Here is a 26,408-nt window from a genome sequence, read left to right as displayed (position 1 = left end):
CCGCCAGCCTGGCCCAGCCAGGAGTGGGCAGCTCAGTGAGGGGAGTCAGACCATGTGTGTCTTGGCCCGTTGCAGCCACTCGCCCCACAGAACTGCCGGGGCCGGGAGGTGGGGGTCACTCTAAGAGCTAAGGCAAAGGGAGCAGGAGCTGCCCCAGTGGTGCCGTGCGGGGCGCCCCATAGGGCTGGGCACATGGCCTCCTGGGGCATATGGCTTTATCCTTTAGTGTCAAGGGCTGCGGCTGCCCTGTGGGAGGAGGTGCGGGGGAGACCTGGAGGCTGAGCTGCTCTGCACTGGTATCTGAGCGCCCATCTCCCTGTGCCTGATGACGTGTGGGGCCCAGGGGGTGCTGCAGGCTGGGTCTGCCCCTGCCAGCGAGCCTGGGATTGCATTCATGCCAGTGGGTGAGAGCCCGCCCTGCATGTAGCTGGCCGCCCCATCTCTGCCGCTCCCCCACAGGGCCCAGCCCAGGGCAGTCGCCCTCCTTACCCAACTAGCCAACTGCAGCCGTTGAATGAGAACAGACCCCCCGGCTGGCCCACGCTGCCCTGGCACTGCCTGGGTGGGGCAGGGCAGAGATGCGTCGTTGCCTCCAGAACACCCTGTCTGGGGGGCCTGATACCACAATGGTGGGCCGGGCTGGGGGAGAAACAGGTGTCCCATGGGGCCCAGCAGTTGCTGCCCCACTTCATCGAGCCCCTGCCCCCGTCAGTGCAGAACGCTCAGCCTGGGGCAGGTGGGGGTAGGGAGGAGGTGACGGGATCCTAGCTCTCCATGGGGACAGCGACCGCCTTGCTCTGATCCTCGACTTTCGCCTCAGGCTCCCCCGTAGGCAGCAGCAGTGCCGGGCTCGGGCTGGAGTGACGCTGCTTCCTCATGAATGGGAAAACCCTGCCAGAGAGCGCCACAGGTTAGTGCCCAAGGCGGGGGCAGTGCCCAGGGCAGGGGCAGCGCAGGGCAGAGTTAGCATCCAGAGCGGGGTTAGCTCCTGGACAGGGGCTATGTGGGGTGGGTTTGGGCTAGGAGTGGGGACAGCATGGGGTGGGGTTAGTGTCTGGGGCGAGATTAGCACCCAAGGGTGGGTTAGTGCCTGGGACAGGGGCAGCACTGAGTGAGCTTGGCAAAGGGGGGAGGGGGCAGAGCCAAGTAGGGTTGGCATGGAGGCGGGGCTGGACCAGCTCTCCCCCAGCAAGCCCCTGGCCTCTCCCTTGCTAGCCTGCCCACCCCACAGGCCTAGGCTGGGCACCCCGTGCCCGCTGGCTGCCCGGGCCCCACTCACCGTTTCTTGGTCTCCGGGGGCACGACGGCCTCTGCCAGCAGGCTGCGGTACAGCTCCGACTTGAGGAAGCGCGGGTACGAGTCCTGGGGGCAGCGCAAAGCGTGAGGGGGGGATGAGCCCCCAGCCGGCTCACACCCTAACCCCTGGCCAGCCCAACTACGGGCCTCCTCACTGCTCTTCTCCCTCCCTGTGATCAGCCCTCCCCACACCCCCTCCGCCACTCCTCAGTGACCAGCCTGCCCCATGGCCCATCCCTCACTTCTCAAAGAGACCAGCCCCATCCCCCGCTCCTCAGCCACTAGCCTGCCCCACACTGACCAGCTTGCCCTGGGAGAATGCCCTTCCCCCCACCCATGCTGCCCACTCCAGGCGGTAAAGCTGCAGCCGAATGCCCAGGGTTCACCCAGCCCCGTGGGTAACCTGGGGCAGCTGAAGCTGAGGGCGAGGAGGAGGCGCCAGTGCCCAGGCCAGCTGCAGGGGAGGGGCCGGTGTGGGGCAGGGCCCAGGCCCCCACCTTCTTCATCAGCATGTAGATATGCATCTGGGCATCGTCCATCACATAGCGATGCGGCGTCTTGATGCCCTCCAGGGTCCTCTCCATGGTCTTGCTGTCGATGTTCACCCAGCGGGTAGCGCCGGGGGCCAGGAACTGCCTGGGGAGCAGGGCACACACCCAGACTGAGCAGGGCTGGCTCGGGGCCATGCGGTGGTGCTCCTGGGCTCCCAGCAAGGGCACCACAGGGGCAATGGCCAGGGGGCTCCCCGTGCAGGTTCGAGGGGCAGAGGCCATGGGCTCAGATCCCACCCGGGTCCCATCCACACAGCTCTGACCAGGGCACCGGCCAGGGCAGCTCAGGTTGGGGGTCGGCAGTTAGAGAGAAGTTGGAGGAGCCCCCTGTGGGTTCCCAGGTCCCCAAATCAGCCAAGGCCCTCCCGCCTCCCCACGTGCCCTGGGCCCCTCCTGCGCGTCTGGGACTGGCACCTCCCCCCAGCCTCTCCTGCCCATCTGGGACTGCCACATCTGCCCCCAAGCTCTCTGGCATGTCTAGGACTGGCACACACCCACCCCCTCCAGCCTTTGCTGTGCACCTGGGACTGGCACATCTGCCCCCAGCTCTCCTGCACATCTGGGACTGGAATGCACCCCTCCCCCAGGAGGTGAGAGCCGTGCCAGCTCTCCAAACAGTGCTCCCCACAGTGCTCAGAGCCACAGGAAAGAGCTGCCCCAGGGGACCCCGCTGTATTGGCCCATTGGGCCGTAGTACCTTGCAGAGGGGACTGTGCACCACCCCCCTCTGGCTGGGACCCACGCGTGGGGTCAAGTGGGAGACATGGTCGGGGGGCAGAGCACTCAGATAGATGGAGGTCCACAATGCAAGCACAGTGGGAGCACGTGTGGGGACTCGGTGTGGTGCGGGTGCGGTGGAGGTGAAGTGTGGGTGGCTCAGTGTGGTGGGGGTCTGGGGGGGGGGCACCTCAGCCCGGTACGGCTGTTAGGAGGGCTTGGCACAGTGAGGTTGTGGTGGGGGCTTGGGACAGTGGGGGTGTGGCGCGGTGGAGCTGTAGTGGGGGCTCTGCATGGTGGGGGTGTGGTGGGGCGCAGCGGGAGTGTAGTGGGGGATCGGTGCGGCAGGGGTGTAGTGGAGGCTGGGAGCGGAGCATGGCGGGGGTGTGGTGAGGGCACGGCGCAGTGGGGGCTCAGCTCAGTGGGGATGCAGTGGTGGCACGGCACGTTGGGGGTGTGGTGGGGGTTCGGTGCGCCGGGAACTCAGCATGGAGGGGGCAGGGGGCAGTGGGGGCACGGCCTGGCACTCACTGATAGATGGAGTCCACGATGTCGGCAATGCGGACCTGCTCCCCGTAGCGCAGCTCCTCACACGCCTCCCAGAAGCTCAAGTTCTCAGCTGGCGGGAGAGAGACGCTGTTGGCAGCGCAGAGCAGGGAGCGGCCCAGCCACGCGGCTCACACTCCAGCCAGGCCCCACAGGGCACGGGGACCCGTGCATCGCTGGTGAGTGAGGGACGGGGAAGATATGACCCATGGGGGAGCCACGTGCAGAGGAGCCGTGTGAGGGAGGATCCCTGCCGGGCGCTCTGCTGCCGGCCATGCCAGCCCCTGGACCCCTCTAAGCCCAGCAGGTACTGCAGCAGGGGCCCTCGGCATCCTGCACGTGCCAGCCCTTCGCCAGCCAACCCCGGCAAATGGCTCCTCCTGCCAGCAGGGCCCCGTTGGGCAGGAGGGAGAAGCCAGCCCCAGCCTGGCACCAGGGGCCAGGGCTGGCCGGGCAGGGGGGTCACTCACCACTGAACTCCTTCTTGAGGAACTCCAACAGCTGCCTGCGGCCCAGTGTGTCGCCCAGCAGCTCACTGAAGCTGAAGCCCCAGCGCTCCACGCGCAGCTTAGTCGGTGTCGTCACCCTGCGGCGAGGGAGGAGAGGTCATGAGGGCTCCTGCTGCCACTGACCCCCCACCCCCAGACAGGCTGGGGGAGCCCCAAGGAGCTCGGCCCTGTGCTGGGGCCCCAGCCCATCATCCTGAACCAGGCCCAAGCCTCCCCGTCTGGAGAGTCCCCACTAGGCCGGGTCTGGCAGCGCCTCCAGGACCTTGCCGGCACATGGCAGCACCCAGGCTGGGCCGTGCAGTTTGGTCCCTGCCTGACATGGCGGCTGGGTTCCCTTCGTGCCCACAGCAATGTCCCCCGGTGGCATGGCAAGGTCTCCAAGCAGGCCCCCTGGGCCAGTGCCGATCAGTGACCCTCACCACAGCACATGGCACTGGGGCAACGACTGAGGGGCCCTGGAACCCAGTGCCCACTGCCTGCAGTGCACTGGCGTCCTTCCTGCCCCTGCCAGCCCGTGCTGGGGAGGAACCAGCCACAGGCTGGAGCCCCACACTGCAGCCTGTGATGCCCCCTGCCCCGGGCACTTACGTGGGGGCGTTCATGGCCCAGTACGTGGTGTCGTCCGTGATCCAGGGGTTACTGGGCAGGCAGCCAGACATGATGGGATCGTGGGGCACATACTGCTCGTTGAATTTGATGTACCTACCGAGGGAGGAGCGATGGTGAGCATGGCTGGGCTCTCCGCATGGCCTCCACCCAGCAGGCAGGTCTAGCGCGGGGCCTGGGAGCTGTGCCACGCAGCGCTGGGGAGCAGGCAGTGCTGCTGCTCTGTCCCACACGCCCTGCCAGTACCCCTCTACAGAGAGATGGACGAACAGAGTCTGATGCCTTGGCAGGCCCAGGAAGGGCCGCTCTTTGAGGGCGCGGGTACGCTCTCCCTCGCTGACCGGGGGCTCTCTGGGAAGCACTTCCGGATGCCCAGTCTGCTGCTGGTTCCCAGCAAGTCCTAAGGATGGAGCAGGGCTCAGGGGCAGGGCTCCAGCCAGGCCTCGGGGCACGTGTCATGCTGCATAGATTCTCTCAAAGCCCTTCCCAGCCCCACGGCCCATTGCACCACTCTACATCAGCTCTGGCCATAGGGCCTGGCCCCAAGGCGATTCCTAGAGGGGCTCCCTGTTTCTGCAGGCACCATGTCACCCCCACAAGCAGCAGGGCAGGCAGGGCCAGGGGCCAGCGCAGAACCAGCTTGTGTCTGCGAGGGTCACACAAGCACCAGCTCGAGGTAGAGATGCCACCAGGCCACAGGAGGCTGCAGTGCAATGCTGAAATAAGGACGCTGCCACCTTTGGGGGCCGAGGGCTGGGATAGCAGGGGTTGCGGGTCAGGATTGAGGGGCACCAGCAGAGCTGGGGGTGGGGGAGCCCCAGGGCTGGGATAGCAGGGGTTGCGGGTCAGGATTGAGGGGCACCGGCAGAGCTGGGGATGGGGGGAGCCCTGGAATAAAAATCCCACTAGCTAACTCCAGTGGGGTTCTGGGCCTGGGATGCTAATATCCTAGTAGCGCCCCCTGCTGGAAAAGGGCGTCCCACAGGGTAGGTGCGACTCCCACTGGGAGCCATCAGCTGAGGGGGGGCCTGGCGCTATTAGATGTGAGTGGAGCTGTCTGCACCCCCTCCCCCAGAGCCAGGGGCAGGGGCAGCTGCAGGGCATTAGTCCTGTGCCCAGGGACCAGGATGGTAATGCCAGTGAGGCTCCCTGGGGCCCTCCCCAACCCCCACCTGGAGATGGCAACTTACCCCTCCAGGCAAATGGAGGACTTCACGCGGGTCCTGCCCATGGCCTTTCGGCAGCACTCGATCTGGGCGCGGGCGCAGGAGGGAGCAGAGAGGAGTGGGGTTCAGGGGAGAACAGCAGTGCCTGGCCAGCCCGAGACACAGGGCACAGACCCCAGAGGGGCAGGGGCTGCTCCGGCTGTTACCTACCCCCACCCCCAGGCCATGGGGAAACAGCGAGAGCCTGAGCCAAGCCCTGGGTGGTTGAGGCCCAAACCTCCCCATTCCTCAGCCCTTTCTGGACAGATTTAGCAGCTTCCCCTGCTTCTGGCAGGGCGGGATACAGGGCACAGCTACGGGCATGGCCTCTCCACTCTGCCCATGCCCATCAGCCCTGGCACGGCAGACACAGTCCCATGCAGTAATACTGGCACAGCCATCGCTGTGGAGTTTCCAGCAGGGTCACGATCATGTCAGAAAACCCGCAGGCCTGGCTGGGGGAGCCACAGGCCATCAGCAGCCTCCCCTCCACCCGGCTCCCCGCAGGCCTGGCTGGGTGAGCCACTGGCCATCAGCAGCCTCCCCTCCACCCGGCTCCCTGCAGGCCTGGCTGGGCGAGCCACTGGCCATCAGCAGCCTCCCCTCCACCCAGCTCCCTTAGCTCAGTGTGGGGCCCTGCACAGTCCCCGAGCCAAGGCCCTGCAGAGCAGCCTGCCCACCCACTGCCCAGGGTGCGGCTGGGCCAGCACCAGCCCCACACTCACCTCCCGCTTGTAGTAATCCGTGTTCTCGGGCTGAAAGAGACCGAGAGAGGAGCGTGAGCGCCCAGCTGAGCCCCCGGACAGCCCCTGCTGCGAGCCAAGAGCTTGGCTGTGCCAGCCCTGCCCAGAGGGGGTTCACCCCAGCATCTCAGGGCTTGGCTGCTAGCCCGCCTCGAACCATGCCAGCCTCATGCCCATGGCGCTCCCAGCTGCAGCCCAGCCCTGTGACTCACAGCTGTGTCCAACAGCCCAGCCAGACTGGGCCATGGGTGCTGGGCAGGCTCTGGAGGGCACTTTGCTCTGCCCACTGGGGCAGCCACACTGCATGGGGCCCCCCAACCCAGCTGGGCCAGGGCCAGAGCACTGGGGGAACAGCAGCAGGATTCCTGCCCCTCATGCTCCCAGGGGGAGAAGGGAAAGCAGCGAGCTGCTCAGCCATGAACCCAATGCCAGGGTGACAGGCACCTGCAAGTGCCCCCAGCACACAATGAGTACCCAGCCCCTGCAGGCAGCGCCTCACTGCACAGGAGAGGAGGGGTCAGGCGCTAGCACTGGCACAGAGCTGCCTGGCATCATCCCAGGCAGGTGTCCAGGAGAGCGGGGAGCCAGGCAGCCAAGGGACAGTGTCTCCGCAGGATGCAGGGCCTGTGGAGGGGGACACCCTGGCATGCCAGGCCATGTAGCCACCAGCTGGGCCAGAAAGGATGGCGTGACTGCAAGGTGCCCGCTGAGAGGACGCTGCGCCCTGCAGTGTGACTGCCAGCACAAACCCAAGAGCTGCAGCCCCCGGCGCTGCCCAGCCCCATGCCCGTGGTGGGGGATGGGGATCCAGGATGGCCCAGAGCCCTGTTCCAGCCACTGGAGAGCACTGCCCCTTCCCCCATGGCTGCCTTCCACCCCACCCAGGAGGCACAGTCACCAGCCCAGCCTGCGCTCACATGTCGGTAAATGGGGGAGCCTGTGCCCTGCTCTAACTGGGTGCCCCCCAGCCCTGTGCAGCCTGGCCCATCGCACAGGCCCATCGTGGGCAGCTCTGGGTTAGAGACACTTACTTGGACAGAAGACGCGGCACGAGACAGAAGAAGAGAAGAGAAACAAAGCCCAGCGGTTAGTAAGGAGCCGGCAGGACAGACGGACAGGAGAGGAGAGGAGCCCCCGGAGGCTGCATTAGTGACACCATGACACACAGAATGGGGCACCCAGTAGCTGCTGAGTGACAAACCCCCCACCCCCCCCTGAGGCCAGCCGTGGCTCCGACAAAAGCACTCAGCCGCTATCCCAGGGCTGGCTTGGCTAGAGGCCAGGCCCACGGCTCACTGCAGCAAGGGCTCTGACCAGGGGCTGACCCGCGGCGAGGCCGGGAACTCCATGCTGAGGACTCAGTGCCCATGGGGCAGCCACTGGGACCCTTTGTGCCTCTCGGCACCTGCTGACATTGCTCCCCCAGGACTGTGGCTGGCTCTTCTGCCAGGGCCCTGTCCCATTACAGTGGCAGCTCTCTGTGGCGGTGAGGGGAGGGTGCCCAGAGCTGGCAGGCGTCGGGCAGGTCACGCTAGGACAGACAGCCCAGGAGCATCAGGCCCAGCCTGTCACCCAATGCACCCAATGGCCAGGGAGTGGCTGGCTGGGGCAGGCGCTGGCAGAGCAGATTTGTATCCACCGGACAGCCTGGCAGTGGTGGGGAGGGACCTGTCCCAATGGTGTGCGGGGAGCCTCAGGGCCAGAGGGGTGGCGGGGCGGACACTGGGTGTAAGCTACGGGGGTTGGGGAAGGCCTGGCCCTCAGGGCTCTTGTCTCCCCAGCAGATCTGCAGGGCCCGGCCCATTGAGGATTCCCAATGGTTAGCAGTGCTGGGGGATTAGCGAGCAGGTGGTCCACACAGCGGGGAGGAGGGACTCCACACACAGGGAGGGGAGAGATCAGAGACGTGGTGGGGAACAGCTGGGAAAGAGATGTTAATACGCCTGGGGACTAATCCCAAGCTGACCCGGCGATGCCGAGTGGGCCAGGGTGAGAGCAGCAGTGACCCAACTGGAGTCTGCAGTGACTGGGGCTGGGCACAGAGAGGATCATGCCCTGGGGCAGGGGGCACTGCCTCCTGGGGGCTCAGGTGCACCCACAGCTGCCAGCAGGCCGAGGCGACACTGAGGGCCATGCTGAGGACAGGAGAGCCAGCATCACCTCCCCCCACTCGGGGTTAGGAGAACAGCTGCACGCTGCTCTCGTGCTCCGGGGCCGCAGCCGGTTGCTGCACCAGGCAGCGGGGAGAGTTGTCCCCCCAGGCACAATTGTAATCTGGGTTTCTTTGCTTTCTCTGAAGCATCAGAGATGGGTTCCAGCTGGGGACGGGCCAGCAGGCTCGGGGTGGGACAGATAACCCTCTGTCCTTGTCACCTGGCCGCTGTGCTCTGGGTCTGGCTGATGATTGATCCCCAGATGGGGGGAGAGAGGGCGGGAAGGAATTTCCCCCAGCACAGATTGGGAGGGACTTTGGTGGGTTTCCAGCATGGGGCCCATCTGGGCACGTCTCACGTAACCAATTCTCAGGCACTGGTGCACCGTGGTCCCGCTGACGAGAGCTGAAGTCCCTGGCCGGGGTAGCTGGGTGAAAGGTCTGGACTGGGTGGTCTAATGGGCCCTTCTGGCCTTGAGCTGTGTGAACCTCTGAGTGTGAGGAGCGGCCCATGGGCTCTGGGAGGCTCCCAGACCTGGCTCCACGTCGTCCCTCATGGCTGTGGGACTCCGCCGGGCCAGGCTAAGGGAGCACACGGGAGCCCAAGGGAAGCAGCCCTGGCTGGGCTGGTCTGTACCTAGTCGGACTGGGAAGAGCTAAGCAGCCTCGCAGACAGGCCCGACAGCAGCCTATGGCAGTCTGCTGGGAGCCCTGTGCCCCTGAACAAGTGCCCTGGCAAATGAGCAGTGGGGAACAGCCATGGGCTGGCCCCAGAGCAGGGTGTGGCTGGCACGGAGCTTCTGTCCCAGCAGGAGGGAGAGAGGTGCACACCCTGGCAGGACACTCACCAGCTGCACCCGGCTGATGTGGCAATTCCTCCGCTCTGGCCCATGCTCCATCACGTTCAGGGCTCCCGGCTGCCAGAGGAGAGAAAATGAGGTCAGGGACCCATTGACTGCCCCCTGGCATCACCCCTCCCCATGCCTCCTGGCCCAAAGCCGCACTAGCTGGGCATTGGCCACCAGGACACTTGTGCACAGAGCCTACCTTGGCTCTGAGACCCTGGCACAGGGAGAGCCAATCTACCTAGATCCAACCTCGTGGGACCGGTGCAGCGCCCGGGGATCGACACACTGACGCCAACCTAACCTGCACCTCAGGGAGCTGCAGCAGGGGCTGACGGGGCCCGAGGGGCTACGCGGGGGCTCTAGAGCTGGGGGATGCTGAGTGCGGGGTGAGCTGGGGAGCCTATCAGGCTGCAAATGGTCTACTGGATGTGAGGGGAAAGGACTGGGGGCTGTCGCTTGGGGGGCAGTTCACACCACACTGGGTGTGGCCTGAAGAACAGGCCCCTCTTGGCCACCCCTTAGCACTTTCTGTGCCGTCCTCAGGGCTCCCAGGGGCAGAGGGCCCCACGCCCAGGTCCCCGGAGCCCATGTGGCTATACATGCCCTCTGCACTACAGGCAGCTCTCTTCTCCACCTGCTCCCCATGGGCCCAGGTACCAGAGTCACCACAGAGCAGGGTCTTTGTGCTGCCAAGCAGGGAATCAGGGCCAGCCTCTGTCTGGAGAGGGAGTAGCCCAGGCTAAGCATGCTGGGATAATCCTGCCATGGTCCAAGGGTCCCCTGCCGGGAAAGGGGCTGGAAAGCTCCAGGTCTTGTCCAGTCAGACCCACAGCAGCCAGCAAACACGCAGCCTGATTTTCAATAGTGCCCCCAGGCTGGGGCGCCCCCTGGGGCCGGACGGGCGCCTCGAGCAGGGCTTCCCAGTCTGGGGCCTGGGCTCCCCCGGCAGGCGCGGCCACGGAGGGCAGAGCGGTGAGCAGGGCACAGCCAGACACACATGGCAGCAGGCCCAGCACCCTCTGGTTCAGCCCAGTTCCCCAGGGTGGTAGCTGTCCATCACAGAAAGAGCCCCTCAGGGTGCCAGCTGCAGCTTGGTCTCCATGGAACCCTGGGGGGCTGCAGCCTGGGCCTGGTCCCGCAGTCCCGAGGGCACTAACTGTCGCGGAGTTAGCGCTCCCTGCATGTGGGACGTGTTCAGACGACTGGTGGCCTTGGGCATGGGGTGCTGCTGTCCCAATGCCGGACTCTGCTCCAATATCCTCCAAACGGCCATGCGCACCCCTTACTTCCCCTCACCCAGCCCCTCCAGCAGGGAAGACCTGGGCACAGGGCAGAACAGCAATCCAGCCACAGTGCCCTTCCCCTGAGCTGGGAGATCCCCCAGGGACAGCGAGGTCCCGTCTGCCTGCCCAGCCCCCATAGCAGCAGGCGGCGACTGGCATTAGGCTAAAGGGAAGGCAGAGGATTTAACGCCAGCTGTTATGGCCCGCTCCCGTGAGCCAGCGCTAATGCGCTGAGTGCTGCCTGCACCCGTCCCCTGGGAGAGCGCGCCAGGCCGGGCATGGGGGCAGCTGGCCTGGGGGGTTGAGAGGGGAGCTGCGCTCCTGGGCAGAGCTTCTGGGAGCTGGCACAGGGCTGTGTGTGCCCCGCTGTGCTGCATGACCCGGGGAGAGGAGACCCACCTCCCGCGGAGCAGAGCTCCGTAGGGGCGCGGGATTAGCCCTGGGAGCCAGCTGGCATGGAGTGGGAGGAGCAACCCCAGCTTCTCGGCCATTGAGGGCTCTCTTCCCTGCGCCAGCCCTCAGCTACTGCCTATGCCCTGGCAAGTTGCAGCCTCATCACACTAAGATACAGGGGTTGAGCCCTGCTGGGGGAGGGACAGCCACCCCCTTCCAGGGTTCTGTGGTACCAGGCTGGGTGCCCCTCAGAGCATTGGCGGGCTGCCCAGAAAGCCAGTGCCCTCTGGTGGGCGGGGGGCGGGGGGCAGCTGATACACTCCTAGCTCGGGCAGTCGCTGCCAGCAGGCGGATGGCCTCCAGGCTCATCACTCACTGCCTGGAGCCAGCGCCTGACCCTGTGGGGGTGGGGGCGGATGGAGGAGGCACCTCCCCACCCATGCATCCAGCTGGCGTGGCTCAACGGGGGTGCTGCCCGCAGGGTCCAGGGGCCTTGGCCTGACCAGGGGAGAGGTGCCTTCAGCCCAATAGGAGCAGGCTGGGACTGGGGGGCTGCAGGCGGCTCACACCAGGGGGAAGCTAGCAGCCATTTGGGGAGGGGCTGTGCTGGCTGGCAGGAGCCAGTCGTAGCTGTCACACTGACCAGCCCCACAGCTGAGCAGCCCCTCAGCTGGAGGCCCTGCCAGGGAGGCCTCAGTGGGCCCTTGAGCTGCCAGCACAGGCAATGATGGGACAGCCCCCTGCCCCTCCAGGCAGGCGCCACAGGGCCCATATCTCAGCCAGGCCGACTCCGACAGTCTGGGGGGCGCCAGGGTACCTGAGAATTCCCCCTCCCTGCCCAGCCTCTGCAGATGTCTGCCCTCAGGTCTGCTATGGCCCAGCTCCTTTCCCTGCAGGGGACACACAGGGCTCATGCCCAGCACGGATGGCGCTCAGAGCGGCAGTGCCAGTGAGGCAGATGTGGTGTGCCTGTCCCATAGCTGGCAAAGGGGCTGGAATGCAGCCGTCACCCCACCACACAAGGCTGGCTATGCCCCACCTTCGGGGTGTTGCCCTGCCAGCACGTCTCACATCGCTCCACCCCAGGGGCTCTGCCCAATCAGCGTGCCCCACTCCACCCCCTGACCCACCCTGGGGTCCTGCACGACCCCCTGCTCCGCCCTGTGGGTCCCGCCCCATCCTGGGGGTCTCACCCTGCCAGCGCGCCCTGCTCCTGCCCCGCTCCACCCCAGGGGCTTTGCCTCACCAGCATGACCCACCCCATCTTCTGGTCTGCCCTGGGGTCCCACCCCACCCCTGTTCTGCCCTAGGGGTCCCGCCCTGCCCTACCACCACTCCAGGGGTCCTGCCCCGCCACCCTACCCTGGGGGTCCTGCCCACACACCCTGCCCCTCCCCACCCCAGGGGGTCCCGCCCTGCCCCACCCTGGCGGTCCTGCTCCACCGCCCTGCTCTGCTCTTAGGGTCCTGCCCCGCTGATGCACCTCGCCCCGCCCCACCCCACCGGGATCCTGCCCTGCTGGCACACCTCACCCCGCCCTACCCCGGGGGTCCTGCCCTGCCACCCTGCCCCATGGACCCCGCCCCACCCTGGGGGTCCTGCCCCGCTGGCAAGCCTCACCCCACCCCACACACCAGGGATCCCGCCCTGCTGGCATGCCTTACCCCGCACCACCCCGGGGGTCCTGCCCACCATCCTACCCCAGGGGTCCCATCCCGCTCGTTCACCTTGCCCCTCCCCGACCGGGGATCCCACCCTGTCAGCTCTCCTCACCCCACCTCATGGGTCCTCCTGCCACCCTCAGGGCTCCCCAGCAGCCCCACCAAGGCATTCCCCCTCCCGCTACGAGGGGCCCCAGGGCTCTGGGCCGGTGGCAGGCTCCCAGCACGCTCTTACCGGGGGCCTGTTGACCAGCCAGTAGGCCTGCTCCTGGCAGTCTATGACAATACGATCCCCTTTCCGTCGCTGCTTGGCTGCCCTGTCAATAGAAGGGTAGCATCAGAGCACGGCGTTGCTGGGGGCAGCCGCTCACACCAGCCCCTCAGCCAGCGCAGACGGGTCCTGGCACCTCCCAGGAGAGGGGATCACACTAGGCCTAGGCCTTCCCCCACGTGGGGCAATGGAAGCTCCAGGCCCTGCCTCGCCCAAAGGGGTGCCCACAGTGCCTGCACTCACGTCCAGTGCTTGAACGCACCTGCCTGGCTCCATAATTGTCCTGCTGAGATTGGCAGCTCCTTCGGCCTTCCTCCCAAACGCCACGCTCAGGCAGAGCCACCCTGAGCTCCAGTGCTCGGACACCCCAGTCCCTGCTTCGCTCAGCCAAGCTGTGGTTGTGATTGGCTGGGTGGGTCGGGCACTGACCTGGGTGACAACCCCCTACCGCTGGCCCTGCTCCCAGGCACCAGGGCAGAAACACAGCAGCCTCTGTGAACAGCCACTCCCAGCACCTGCCCCAGGAGGTGGTGGGAAGGAGCTGGCCAGGCTGTGAGCAGCCGCCTGCCGGGACTCAGGCCCTTCCAGTCTGTCGGGCAGTCCCTGCGGTGGTCACTCACCAGTGCCCGTCCGGAAGGACCCTGGATTTTTCGCCCCACTGTGCTGGGCTCATTCTCAGCACTCAGCAACGGCTTTGTGTCCAGGCCCCACGGGCTCCCTGGCGGAAGTGCCCCGGGGAAGCTGGGAAGGGTGGGAGGCAGTTTGAAAGGGTGGATCAACAGGGAAACCATTAACAATGCAACCACTGGAATTCAGATCACCCGTGCGTCACAGCGACGCAGCTCACCTGGGCCGGATTCCCTTGGGCCTGCACCCTGCTCGGCCATTCACGCTAGGACAAAGCGGGTGTGAGACGATCCGCTCAGAGGGTAGGTGGGCACTGGTGCCAATGACTGCCCAAGGTACTGGGTGACTGGCCGTGGGCTCAGGCTGCCAGCAGGCACAGGCACACAGCTTGGCATTGGTGCTCATGGTTCTGTTTGAAACTGTATGGGCTAGGGAGCAGCCCATGATTTTGGGAGGCCACGCTGGGATGGGCCTGGGTGTCAGTGAGTGCCAAGCCCCCGACTCATACAGCGCCCCCTACCGGTCACTTTGCAGCCTGACTCTGCAGGAGAGGGCAAATTTGCAGCACGGTCTGTGGCCACGGGTCATCGAATTGTCATAGCCCTGGGCATACTGATGCCAGTTGTGCCAACACGGATGGGCAAAGCACTGCTTGAGCCTGTCCCCCCAGCCATGCTGCAGTGCTGGGGTTTGGCCTACTGGAGGGGACTCACCGGAGCTGCTCCCGCGCCTGCATCACCACAAAATCCCAGGTATGGTTGATCCTCTTGTGCAGCAGGTTGTAGTTATCCTAAAGCGAGTGTAAAAGGCAGTCAGTCGGGTGGCCTTTCCCCCACAGGGCTCCCCCAGACCCAACCCATACCAAGCAGGGGTGTGGGGCCCCCCCACCCCAAATTCAAAGGGTTCTCCAGCGCCGCCTCTGCCTGCAGCTTCCTGAGCTCGCCAGGACTCCCAATCCATTGACTCTCCACATCTGCTCCCTGACCCTGTCCACAGCCCCCTGCTGTCCCATCCTGGGCTTCTCCCCCCAGCTCCACCAATGCCCCTGCCTTAATCCCAACCCCCTATATTTCAGACATGGGCTTGCGCTAAACAGAGACTCAGAAGTGGCTCAGATGAGACAAATGTCCACTACGGGCTAAGCTAAGATCCCTCAAACTCATGGCACTTGTGACCTGAAGAGGGTTCAGATTTGCAGCCATCTCCCCTGGGTGGACGCTCAGTGCCCTGCCCCCCACTCCCAGCACTGCCCCCTGCCCCCCAACCCCGTGCCCTGCAGGGCTGTGATGGGCTGCAATGGGCAGAGCTCATACCTTCTCGTGGTCTATCAGGTCGCCCTGCTTGCGGATGTTCTTCTTTGCCAGGTAGATTGCTGCAGTGAAGAAGAGGGGCTGTGTCAGGGTGGGGAGCCCAAAGCCACGGAGCTGGGCGGCCCTGGCAGCCTGGGCCGGGCACTGCCTCAGCTTTGATCTCTCAGAAGGAGTCATGCTAATGGGCACCCGTTCCCCTTTGCTCATGCCCCCCCAGGGAAGACCCTTTCCTTTCTGCACTAGGATGACATCAGGGAGGGTCAGGAGCTTACCCATGCCCTCAGGGCCAGGATCACAAGGCAGGACACCAGGCCTCCAGCTCTCGACTCTGGCTGGGTCTCCCACAGCTGGGGCTCAGGGGAACGGGAGCCAAACACAGCATGTACCAATGGGGGGAGGGAGGGCGGGCACTGGCTCGGGGAATCGCAGGGCCCAGGGACACCACGATGGGACGGGGCCTTTCCCGCTCACATGGCAGCCGGCAGCCTGCACCCCAGAGCCACATTTCCTGCAGATAGGGGGTGAGCAAGAGAGGACACCCACCGTAATCCAGCTCTGTGGCTGGCCACTTGGAGCTTGTCCAGAAATAAGGAGTCTGTGGAGAGACAGAGACAGAGACAGACGCTGAGCGGGAGCTGTGAGGGTGGGTCGCTGGCCCTGGCCCCACTGGGGAAGGAGCTGTGCCAGGACTCACTGGGCTGGGGGTGGGTCTGGTAATGGGCCAGATCAACACCGCCACTCCTGGGGAAACTGCAGGAAAGCTCCAGGCCAGAGATGCCGGAGCAGATGCCCTCAGCGCAGCCCCTCTCCACGGGCTGGGCTTCTCTGGCCACAGCTACAGGACACAACCCAGCCAGTTGGGTGGAGCCTGGTGAGCCCCAGCCGCACAGCCTGTCTGCTTGCGGGCAGAGCACTGCAGACTTCCCTGCACGCCCGCCAGCCTGCCTCTGGGGACCCATCCCACAGCACTCGGAAGCAGTGCATCCTGGGAGATTTCAGAAGGTGCCTGTTCATATTCACTTGGGCACCCTGGCAACCTGCCTCTTCCCTTTGCCAAAGGGGTTTCTGCCATGCCGCGAGACTCTCCCTCCACAGCTGCTCCTACAGTTCCCCCAGCCCTGGCCATCTGCAGGGGTACAGTGGAGCAGTGCAGGGTGCTGCCTGTCCAGTCCCCAAAAGGCCGGAACCAGCCCTAAAGTTGGGGTCTCGCTTCCTCGGTACCCGCATTGAAGGGTGTTAGTGCCAGGGTGAGCCATGCTGGGCTCTCTCAAACCACATGACAAGAGCTCTGCAGCCGATGAGCATGGAGCTGCCGCACATCATGCCCCTCAGGCTGGTCCTCTCCAAAGGGCACTCACCTGGGCTGGGTCCCTTTAAACTCCCTGTCCCCAGCCCTGCAGGGAGTGCACCTTCCTGGGTGCTGGGGCGTGATGGCCCTCACTGGCCAGGAAGAGGCTGCTGCTGCTGCTGGACTGGGCTTGGGCAGTGCTCCCCAGGGCGAGGACAGAGCCTGGGCGGAAGGTGGCACGTCCCACACGAGGGTGGCAGGGAGCCCGCAGCCGGGTGGCTCACTCACCCTGTACATGGCCCTGTCCAGCGAGCGTTGACCCGCTAGTGTGATAAAGGAGAAGGGCCAGGCAGGCTGGCGAGTGCTGGATTCAGTCATAGAGCAGAGTGCCCGTGCTGCGCTGGGCCCCAGGGTCCGGGCAGGACCCTTTAGGCGGGTAACATTAGCCTGATACCATACCCTGCAGGGACGGTGCAATGGGCACGTACTGGCTGCCAACCACAGTGTCTGCAGGGCCTGTCCTTGCCACGGCTCAGTATGTTGGGGGCATCAAGAAATCTAGAGCGAGCTTCACGGGGACAGGCCTACCTGGAACCTGTAGAGGGAGTGGGCTCAGAGGCCCAGCCCGGGCCCCTCGCCAGCCCCGCTCCAGCACCAGGCCTACCTGGAATCTGTAGGGGGAGTCATCGGCCCGGAGCACCAGGCTGCGGGGGTCCTTCAGGGGGTAGATGTAGCCGTGCTTCACAAGGAGGTTGCCGAGGTGCAGGGACTCTGCAGGAGAGAGCGTAAGCGGGGGCTGGGAGAGGAGAGGGCAGCTCCCTTCTGACCCGCGCTGGGCCTGCTCCTCCCGCCTGCACTAGAGTCTCTTCCAGCCCCATGTGGTGCCTCAGTTTCCCTGAAATCCCTCTTCAGGTGTGTAGCGAAACCCGGGCATGCCGCTGGCTCAAGTGCCCCCATGTCACCGGGGCTCAGTAGTATTTAGCCAGCATTGCTCTGCAGGGCTCCTCACAGCCATTGCAGGGAGGAGCCCCACACCCCAGGTGAGGATTGGAGGCATAGCCTCCTCCCTGACCTCTCAGCTGCTCACAGGATCAGGGCCGAGCATGGGAGAGAGGATGGAATGATGGCACCTGAACATGCCGAGCTGCAGGCCGGTTCCCCGGAGCCCAGAAGAGCAGATGGGACGTGCCTGCACCAGGGCTGCTGCCATCCTGAGGGGCCCAGCCTGGCGCAGAGCCCACAGCACGACCCAGCAAGAGCCCATCACGACTCAGCCCCAGCCCCGGCACATCCCCCAAGGTGGGGACAGAGCTTCCGGTCCCTAACATCAGCCAGCGGAGCATGTCCCAGGGACAGGTGGACCTCTAGGCCCATGGCCCTGCTCCACCCAGAGCCATGCAACGGGGGGTGCAGTGGAGAAGACGGGCAGAGCCCAGCACGGGATCAGGACAAGAGGGAAGGGCAAGAATGGGGCAAAGACACAAAGATGAGAGCAGCAGGTTCCAAGCAGAGGAATAAAGGAGGGTCCCTGCTTTCCCAGAGCAAGAGAACGCAGCCCCTCCCCATGGAGTTCACGCCAATCCCCTCCAGAAAACCCTGGGGAGGGGGTGTTCCCTGCCCAGGAATGCCTGGTCCGAGTGCTCCCCGCCCATGGCGAGTGCCAGCCGCATCAGGCCCACCCACAGGCGTGGCAGGGGCCACCCAGCCGAGTATGGCCAGGGCAAGGACTCACAGGTAGCGGAGTGCACAGCGTTCACAGTGGCCGGGGCCATTCAGGGGCAGCGTCCAGAGTCGTAGATGTGGTGGTGACTGGCCCCAGCTGGGTCCTGGTGCTGGGAGCACAGAACACTCGCAGGGCAGCCCAGATGGGGGCTCTGCAACTGCTGGCTCTCCCCTGCCGCGAGCTGTGCCCAGGCCACAGCCCAGGCCGTATGTGGTCCCCCACTCAGCTCTCTGCATATCACTGCACCTGGCCCAGCCCCAAAGCAGGGCAGCTGGGAGCTCTGACCCCAGCTGGCTGGGCAGCTGCCTGGTGGTGCAGCCATGAGGATGTGAACCTTGCCTGCTGGCATGGGGCGTGCCTGGCCCCCTGAGAGCCAGACCAACCCAGAACCATCACCCGCTGGCCAGGCTGCTCTGGCAGGGGTGGGGAGGCTGGAGTACAGGGGGGCGGGGGCTGGGAACGCAGAACAGGACTTCCCTTGGGGGGCAGGGTTGGCTTTAGGGGAGAGCGGGGCCCTAGGAACGCTGGGGGGTCAGATACAGCCTGCCAGGGAGCTGACCGGAAACTGTCAGCGCTGGCGGCTCTCGGCTGGGGGCCAAGGTGCTGAGTGGCCCATTTCCATTAGCTCCTATCCCTGTCCCTGCGACAGCGCATGCCTGGTTGGGGACAAAGGGGGCATCCCTCTGGGCACCAGGACCCCAGCACTGTCTACCCTCCCTCCCTGCCTCCAGGCCCAGAGCCCAGCTCACCGCCGCGTGGGCTCACGCTCTGCCCCTGCGCCGTGGGGAGGGAGGGAACACAAACCCGGCTGGCTGCTCCCATCCCACTGAGTAGGCAAAACCAGGCAGCACACAGAGGTCAGGGGACATCAAACCCCACTGGGCCTGCTGTGCCCCCGCCCCACTGGTAAGCCAGCTGCCTTCAGTGGGCAGCAGGCCCTGGCTATGTCTGCTGGGCTAGCGGCCAGGTGGTCTGAGGTGTTTAAATCACTTGGGCCAGATCCTTTCTTTGCTGGGCAATCTCTCCCTGCCGCTGCGGCCCTGGGACTGCAGACGGGGATTCGTAGCATCCGCTCCCTCCTCAGAGCTGGAGCCAGCCCCAGGCTCTGATCAGCAGCCCCCAGCCACAGCTCTCTTGGAGCGGGGAGGACTGCCAGGCCAGGGCGACACTGAGGGGGAGATGCTGCCCATGGCGGCAGTAAAACAGGCCCCACACACCACGCTGGCGGGGACGGTTCTGTGCCCTCAATACCAGGCTGGAGATGGAGATACGTATCCCAGTGGGGTGGGGGGTATATCTTGGCCTGGACATGCCTGCCTCGCTGCTGCACTGCACACGGCAGGCAGCCACCTTACCCCACCCCTTAAGTGGCTGCAGTTTAAGTCCAATGAGTGTTACTGGGCATCTCTCTCTCTCACTCCACTTTTAGGTCAATGTGCCCGCAGCTAAGCAGTCCCAGAGGCTCTGAGGATTGGCACCAGGGAGATGGTCCTGCAGGCAGGCTGGGCCAGGCTGGCCATGGGAGCCATATCGCCCCACAGCACCCTGACTTTGGTGGCTCATTCTTGGCCTTCACGCTGGGTGAACTGCACCTCTGCACCCGCTGCATTGCAGCCTCTTCCCTGCGCTGTGGGACTCAGACCTGGCAGCAGCAGCCCAGAGAGCTGCCCACTCCACAGGCTCCAGGAGAGGCCTGGCTGTGCCCGCCCTGGAGCAGGCTAATGCTAGACCTAGCGAGGCTCATTCCCATGCCTGCTGCGCCCCTGGCAGCAGACCAGGCTCCATGGGGAGAAGAGGGGAGTGGCTTGGGCAAGCATCCTGATGAGGCAGCCTGGTGATACAGGGGCCAGATTGGGGCTTGGAATTGCCTTGGCCCAGCAGGGGAGTTCACAGAGCTCACGTCTACGGGTCCTGCAAACCAAGTGAGCTGGTCTCATCTGCCCCCCGCCCCCTGCAGGGCTATGGTCTCCGAATACCTGTCCTGTGGGGGCGGGGGGCCTGACACCCACGGCACAGTGCCTCTCAGGGCGGGGGACACTCACCCTCCTCAGAGATGGCGTACTTCTGGATGAGCCACTCCACGATGTCGTTACCTGGGGGACAGGAGCGCCAGGCATTACGGGGTGAGCTGTCAGACAGGAGACTAGGCCGGCTGGCGTCCCTGCCCTGGGCCAGCCCAGCTGGGCGGGGACCGGTGCAGGCACAGCCAGGCACTATCATGCAGGAGGTAAGGGGTGCCCAGCCCGGGGGCGTGGGGGGGGAGCTGCGAGCACAGGGGACAGCGAGTCAGAAGTGAGGGGCGTTGACACAATCTCCACATCTGTGTATAAAGGTGACACAGGCGTGGGGCAGGGGCAAGGAGGCTACGAGGGGGCAAGCCCAGGGGGTGAGGTGGGGTGGGGCAGGGGCGGTGATGCAGTAGTGGGGCAGGGATCAGGGGCAGGGGGATGGCAAAGGGGGTAAGGTAAGGGCACAGCTGAGGGAGTAATGCAAGCGTGTGGGGGCAGGCCAAGGGGGTAACATGGGGGCAGAGCAGGGTCATAGCTGCGGGACTGATACATGGGTGGGGACAGGGGAGTAACACAGGGGTGAGAGGATGTCAGGACCAGGGGGGCGGTGGTGATGAAGGGATGGGGCAGTCAGGGCCGAGAGGTGATGCGGGGCTCACAGGAGGTCAGGGCCAAGGGAGTGACTGGGCGTGAGGAAGGGGGTCGTGGCCAGGGGCTGATGTGGGGGTGGGGCAGTCAGGGCCAGGTAGGGGTGGGGAAGGGCTGCTGGCCTCCTTGTCCCTGCCTGTGCAGGACCCCACCCAGTCCCAGCCACTCTGCTCTGTGCCTGCCAGACGAGCAGCAGTGAGCACACCAGGGCCTAGCCCGGCCACAGAGCCAGCTCCCCACTCAGCCCTCTGCCCACAACAGGCTGCCTGGGAGCCTCCAACCCCCAGGGCTGCTCCTTGGGGCCTGGGATCTCAGGTCCAGAGTGCAGCTGAGTGGGCTGGGAGCAGCCACACACTGTGCACACCCCCACCATGCATGCCGTGTGAGCTCACAGCGATCACCACACACACAGTGCGCGCACACAGACCCAGGCACTGGTGTGCGCTCACAGCGATCACCACACACAAAGTGTGTGCACCCCCACCATGCACAGTGTGTGCCCACAGTGATCACCACACAGTGCGCACCCCCCGACCATTCACGCAGTGTGTGCTCACAGTGATCACCACACACACACACACCACATACATTGTGTACACACCAATGGGTAGACCCCAGACAGTGCTTGAACACACGCACACTGTGCACTTACAGTGACAAGCACATGCCATAGTGCTTGCACACTCCACACACCTCACACAACCTCCCCTCCCCAATCACCCATGCCTCACACAGTATGCAATCACATCAACCCCCCGACCCCACGCACACTCAGAGACCTTGCACAGAGGATGGCAGCGGGGGGAGCTGCAGTGCAAGACACACTCATTACACTAGCACTCCTGCACACTCACGGGAAGTCCCAGAGCTGCTCTATGCTCTCAGATCCAGAGCACAGTGCACACGCACAGTGAGCAACAGCGGTCTCCCCACCGAGTCACCACTGCCTGGATCTGACTGGCTCAGGCCGGGCTGTACAGCCCTGAGGGGCGAGTGAGTGGAGGGGATGGCGCGGCTGGAGGGGCAGGTGACTGACAACCCTGGGGGCATGAGAGCCACATGCAGAGAAGGGGCAGGCAGGAAGCCTGGCAGCACTCACCGGTCATGGCGTGTGGGATCACCGTTATCAGCAGGCGCTGGTTTCTCATCTTGATGCCCATGTCGGGATCCTGCATGCTTACGATCACGCGCTCCATCTGGGGGAGAGAGCAGCGGAAACGCTGGCTTGGGGACAGTAGACTACCCCCCCTCCACGCTCAGCATGGGATCGGCCAGCAAACCGCGATCGTTCCAGCCCCTCTGCCCGCGGGCAGGGCAAGGCAGAGACAAGAGGGGAATGTGGGGCCCTGTGGGCAGCACAATTCAGATCGGACAAATACCGGGGGATACACAACGGAGGGAATAACCTGAGCTGCTCCCAGTGACCTGCAGACCCCGGCCCATGCATTGGCTCAGGGAAATAATCCTGGCGTCACTGAGGGCAGCTCCATGGAAAAAAAACCAAACCAGGGGCACGGGGCATGGGATGGGGAAGGATGCAGGGAGCATTGTAACGTCTGTACATAAATCAGTGATGCAGCCTCGTCCCGACACTGTGTAAGGCACCGGCCCCACAGCTCAACACAGGCAGAGCTCCAGGGGTGCAGAGAAGGGCGATGAAAAGGATCAGAGGCTAGGGAAAGCGAGGAGCAATTGAAACGACTGGGATTGCTCCTTTGGAGAGGGGATGGGTAAGAGTCTGTTACCCTGTCCTCTATCAAATACTGACTGCTCTAGAGATGGTAGATTGGGAGCGTCTTTTCTCCTGGTCTCGTAACACAAGGGAAATTCAATGTCACTGAAAGGGAACAAATCCAACAACGATCAAAGGAAATGTTCCTCACACAACACAGCCTGTGGCACTCACTGCCACAAGATGCTATTGAGGCCAAAAGCTCTATAGGATTCCAACAGGCACTGGGTGTTTCTCTGGGTAACAGGACCCTCCAGGGTTATAACAAGACAGACTAAAATAACTGAGAGCTTTGGCAGAGCTACAACCCCTCCTGCTTCTGGGCAGGAGCCACTCGCCGTTGGGGTCAGGAGGAGACTTTCCCAGGGGCGGGCTAGCCCAGAATTCCCTGCTGGGGGTTCTTGCACCTCTTGGGAGCAGCTGACCCTGCCCAAGGAGACTGCACGGGAGGGGGCCTGCTCCATGCAGCCAGGCTGCTCCTTCCACAAGTCAGGCAAAAAGCTCCAGTGGTGCCAAGTGAATACAGACTGGCCGACCTCAGGTAGGCACAGACTGTGACCCAGGGACTCTTGGCAGATGGCACCAGGGGAACATAGGGGTTTACAGGGATCCCAGGGGTTGATATATGTAAAATAGGTCACAGGGTGGCATGGAAGTCTCTACCAAGAACCCACTGACCTCTAAAGCGGGGTTTGCTGCGACCCCCTTGGAAAATATTTCAGGCTGTGACACCCCACTCCATACCATGCCACCTTATTTCTGCGTTGCTGCTGGTGGCAGCGCTGCCTTCAGGGGCTGCTCATGCCAGGGGACGCTCAGAGGGCTGAAGCGTGCCTATCACAAACCTGCCGAGGGCCAGCGGGCACTGTGTAGGCTGGGAGGGGAGGGCGTGTGTTGTCCATGGCTGGTGGAGTCGGGGAGCTGAGCCCTGGCTTGCACAGACAAGACTTCTTCATGCTCAGGGCAGGTGACAGCGAGGTGCCTCACAGCCTGGGTACCCCCAGGAAGCATCACACAGACCAGCTCAGAGTCTGTGCAGACACTGCCCGAACCCCAGGGACCCCCGACCTCGGGCAGGCAGACACTGGCCCTCGGGCTGTGCTGTGCGGACACTGCCTGACCCCTAGGGACCCCCTCGGCCTGTGCTGTGTGGACACTGACCTTCGGCCAAGCCCCACGCAGGATTTATGTTTTCAGCAGCAATCCAGCTCCCATTGGATTCCCGGCTGCCACCAGCACGGGCTGGGGGAGTGTGTGGGGGTGGCACTTTCCGAGTATCCCTGTGTGACGTTATTGACATAAACTGGGACCATATAGATCATTGTTGCAACCAAGGTCCTGTAGTGGCACCCAAATCTTGTATAAAGGGGGTCAAATGGGGTGTCTAGGACAAGGTTATGGTTTACTGGTTATGATTATGCTGTCTATATGTGTGTATCAGTTTTGTAGTCGAAGTTATGAATATTGGCTCTATACTGTCTGTATGGCAAACTTATGCTATGCTTCTGGGTGACATCCCAGACAAGCTGAGATTAGCTCTGCCTAGCCTGCTTGATGGCCCATTAAGGACCATCAGCTATACAATGGACCCATTGAGAGAAGGCAGATAAGCCTTGTACCTCGGCAAAGTATGCAGGGACTGGCCCATGTGACTCCAGACTCCATTTTGCTGTAATTTTCCACAGTAAGAACAAAGAGGTGTTCTTACACCTGGAAAAGACTATATAAGGCTGATGCCTGATCTCCATCTGGTCTTCATTCCTGCTTCTTACCTCTGGAGGAACTTTGCTACAAGCTGAAGCTCTGAACAAAGGACGGAATGACCCATCCCAGCGGGGGATGTATTCCAGAGACTTGATTTGACCCTGCAGTTTATTCCATCGCTGCTACAAGCCTGAACCAAGAACTTTGCCATTACTGTATGTAATTGATTCCATTTAACCAATTCTATCTCTCATCTCTATCTTTTTCCTTTTATGAATAAACCTTTAGATTTTAGATTCTAAAGGATTGGCAACAGCGTGATTTGTGGGTAAGATCCGATTTGTATATTGACCTGGGTCTGGGGCTTGGTCCTTTGGGATCAGGAGAACCTTTTTCTTTTACTGGGGTATTGGTTTTCATAACCATTTGTCCCCATAATGAGTGGCACTGGTGGTAATACTGGGAAACTGGAGTGTCTAAGGAGATTGCTTGTGAGACTTGCGGTTAGCCAGAGGGTGAGACCGAAGTCCTCCTAGTCTGGCTGGCTTGGTTTGCCTTAGAGGTGGAAAAAACCCCAGCCTTGGGCTGTAACTGCCCTATTTGAGCAATTTGTCCTGAGTTGGCACTCTCAGTTGGGTTCCGCCAGAACCGCATTGTCACACCCTGCTCCACTGTGCTGCTAGCCAGCAGAAATAACAATCTCCCTCCCTGGAAATAATTCCTGCCCTGCTTTGAGGAGGACAAAATAAACACACAACCCAGGCTACAAAGTACATGGGGACAGGCAGCCCTACCCCAGCCCATGGGAACAGAGGAGCAGATGGGATGCAATCCAGTTTTGAACTGGACTGAACAAACCCTCATTAAGGCAATGCAGGGCCCTGGGCACCCCCAGTCCGGGGGTGCCCCCCCCCGACCATGCTGTGACCCCACTCTCCCTTGGGATGGCAGCCGAGGTCAGAGCTAAGATGAATGGGCAGGTCCCAGCTCTTAGAGCTGTTATTTCAGGCTCTCTGCAGACTCAGACAGGCAGCACTTGCCTCATCTTTTCAAGCTTTTCTTGCATCCACGAGGGCTGAAGATCTCATTTTTTGCTGAGAGCTGGTGGGATCCCAGGGCTCCAAGAGCAGGACTCCAGCCTGGGCTATAGTGCTTGGGCCTCAATCCCGGCTTTTTACCAGCTCGGGGACCTGGAGCTGGGTTTTTTGAGGCTGCCACTGTGGTCCCAGAACCTGAGCATTTATTAGAAACCCAGCAATGGCTCGGGGCTGCTGAGAGAACTTGGAAGAGGGGGCCCAATTGCAAGACCTTGTCCAATAGGGAGGGGAAGCAAAACAGAAGCAGGGCACTGCCCTGGCATCCTGGGGGGGCGGGGATGGCAGGACAGAGGCAGGGCGCTGCCCTGGCATCCGGGGGTGGGGGACGGCAGGACAGAGGCAGGGCACTGCCTGGCATCCCGGGGCGGGGGGTGGGGGTGGAGACGGCAGGACAGAGGCAGGGCGCTGCCTGGCATCCCGGGGCGGGGGGACGGCAGGACAGAGGCAGGGCACTGCCTGGCATCCCGGGGGACGGGACGGGACAGCAGGACAGAGGCAGGGCGCTGCCTGGCATCCCGGGGGACGGGACGGGACAGCAGGACAGAGGCAGGGCGCTGCCTGGCATCCCGGGGCGGGGGGACAGCAGGACAGAGGCAGGGCACTGCCCTGGCATCCTGGGGGACGGGACGGGACAGCAGGACAGAGGCAGGGCGCTGCCTGGCATCCCGGGGCGGGGGGACAGCAGGACAGAGGGAGGGCACTGTCCTGGCATCCCGGGGGACGGGACGGGACAGCAGGACAGAGGCAGGGCGCTGCCCTGGCAGCCGGGGGTAGGAGGGGGACGGCAGGACAGAGGCAGGGCGCCCGCTGCCCCTGGCAGTACTAGCCCGAGGGGACCGGCCGGGTGTGCGGGATACTGAGTCCCACTGCCCAGGCGGCCGGGAGGGCAGGACAGTACCCGGGTACCCGACCCCGCCCGGCTGTCTGCAGACTCGGGCACACGTTGCAGTTCGGGGGCCGGGCCTGGGCACCGCGCGGCTCCCCGGCTACAGAGGGGCCGGGGCGGCCCCGGGGGGCCGAGCCTGAGGGTCCCGGGGCGGGCCCAGTTCCGCGCTCCGCTCACCTTGGCCAGGCCGGGCATCTGCAGACGGCGCAGGGCGGCGATGGTCATGGCCGGGCGGGCTCCGGGGCGGCTCTGCAGGCATCGGCATCGGGCCTCTCTGCTGCCCCCGCCGGCGGCCAGCCCGCCCGGAGCCCGCCGCGCTTAACCCCCTCGACCCCGCTGCCCTGCACCGCCTTCGAGCTCCTCCCCCACCTCGAGCCTCTCCCCTTCCTAGTGCCCCCGGGCCCCCAGACCCTATCCCATCCCCTCGCACCTTCGCCTTCCCGAGCCCCTCCGCCCCGCCCCCGCCGGCATCGACCAGCCCCGCCCCGCTGCCCCCGACCCCCACCCCTGCTCCACCCCATCCCATTCCCTCGGCCCCTGCCCCCACACTCCTCCCTCCCCCAAGCTCCTGCTCCCCTTCCTACTGCCCTGCCTCTGTGCGCC

The 26,408-nt window shown here is 64.0% G+C and overlaps 1 protein-coding gene across 2 annotated transcripts; it reads right to left on the bottom strand.

The window, feature by feature from the left end:
• Nucleotides 1–26,143, bottom strand: RGS11 (regulator of G protein signaling 11). Of its 2 annotated transcripts, none has more exons than XM_054042127.1 (17): nt 25,983–26,143; nt 21,486–21,582; nt 19,772–19,822; nt 16,671–16,777; nt 15,262–15,313; nt 14,722–14,780; nt 14,122–14,198; nt 12,746–12,827; nt 9,174–9,242; nt 6,156–6,179; nt 5,416–5,477; nt 4,208–4,321; nt 3,581–3,696; nt 3,096–3,183; nt 1,794–1,932; nt 1,280–1,362; nt 1–891 (listed from the first exon to the last, which is right to left on the bottom strand). In XM_054042127.1, exons 1-17 carry the CDS (start codon nt 26,028–26,030, stop codon nt 765–767), a joined length of 1,395 nt encoding a protein of 464 aa, XP_053898102.1. In that variant the 5' UTR covers nt 26,031–26,143; the 3' UTR covers nt 1–764. The 2 variants fall into 2 exon arrangements, with proteins under 2 accessions (XP_053898102.1, XP_053898101.1); XM_054042126.1 differs by having other exon boundaries at nt 6,156–6,185; nt 25,983–26,142.
• Between the last annotated feature and the right edge of the window lie 265 nt (nt 26,144–26,408).

The sequence above is a fragment of the Malaclemys terrapin genome, chromosome 10, assembly GCF_027887155.1.
Source record: "Malaclemys terrapin pileata isolate rMalTer1 chromosome 10, rMalTer1.hap1, whole genome shotgun sequence".
Taxonomy (NCBI): domain Eukaryota; kingdom Metazoa; phylum Chordata; order Testudines; family Emydidae; genus Malaclemys; species Malaclemys terrapin.
The sequence above is the reverse complement of the archived record's forward strand: the minus strand, read 5'-3'. Positions and strand labels throughout refer to the sequence as shown.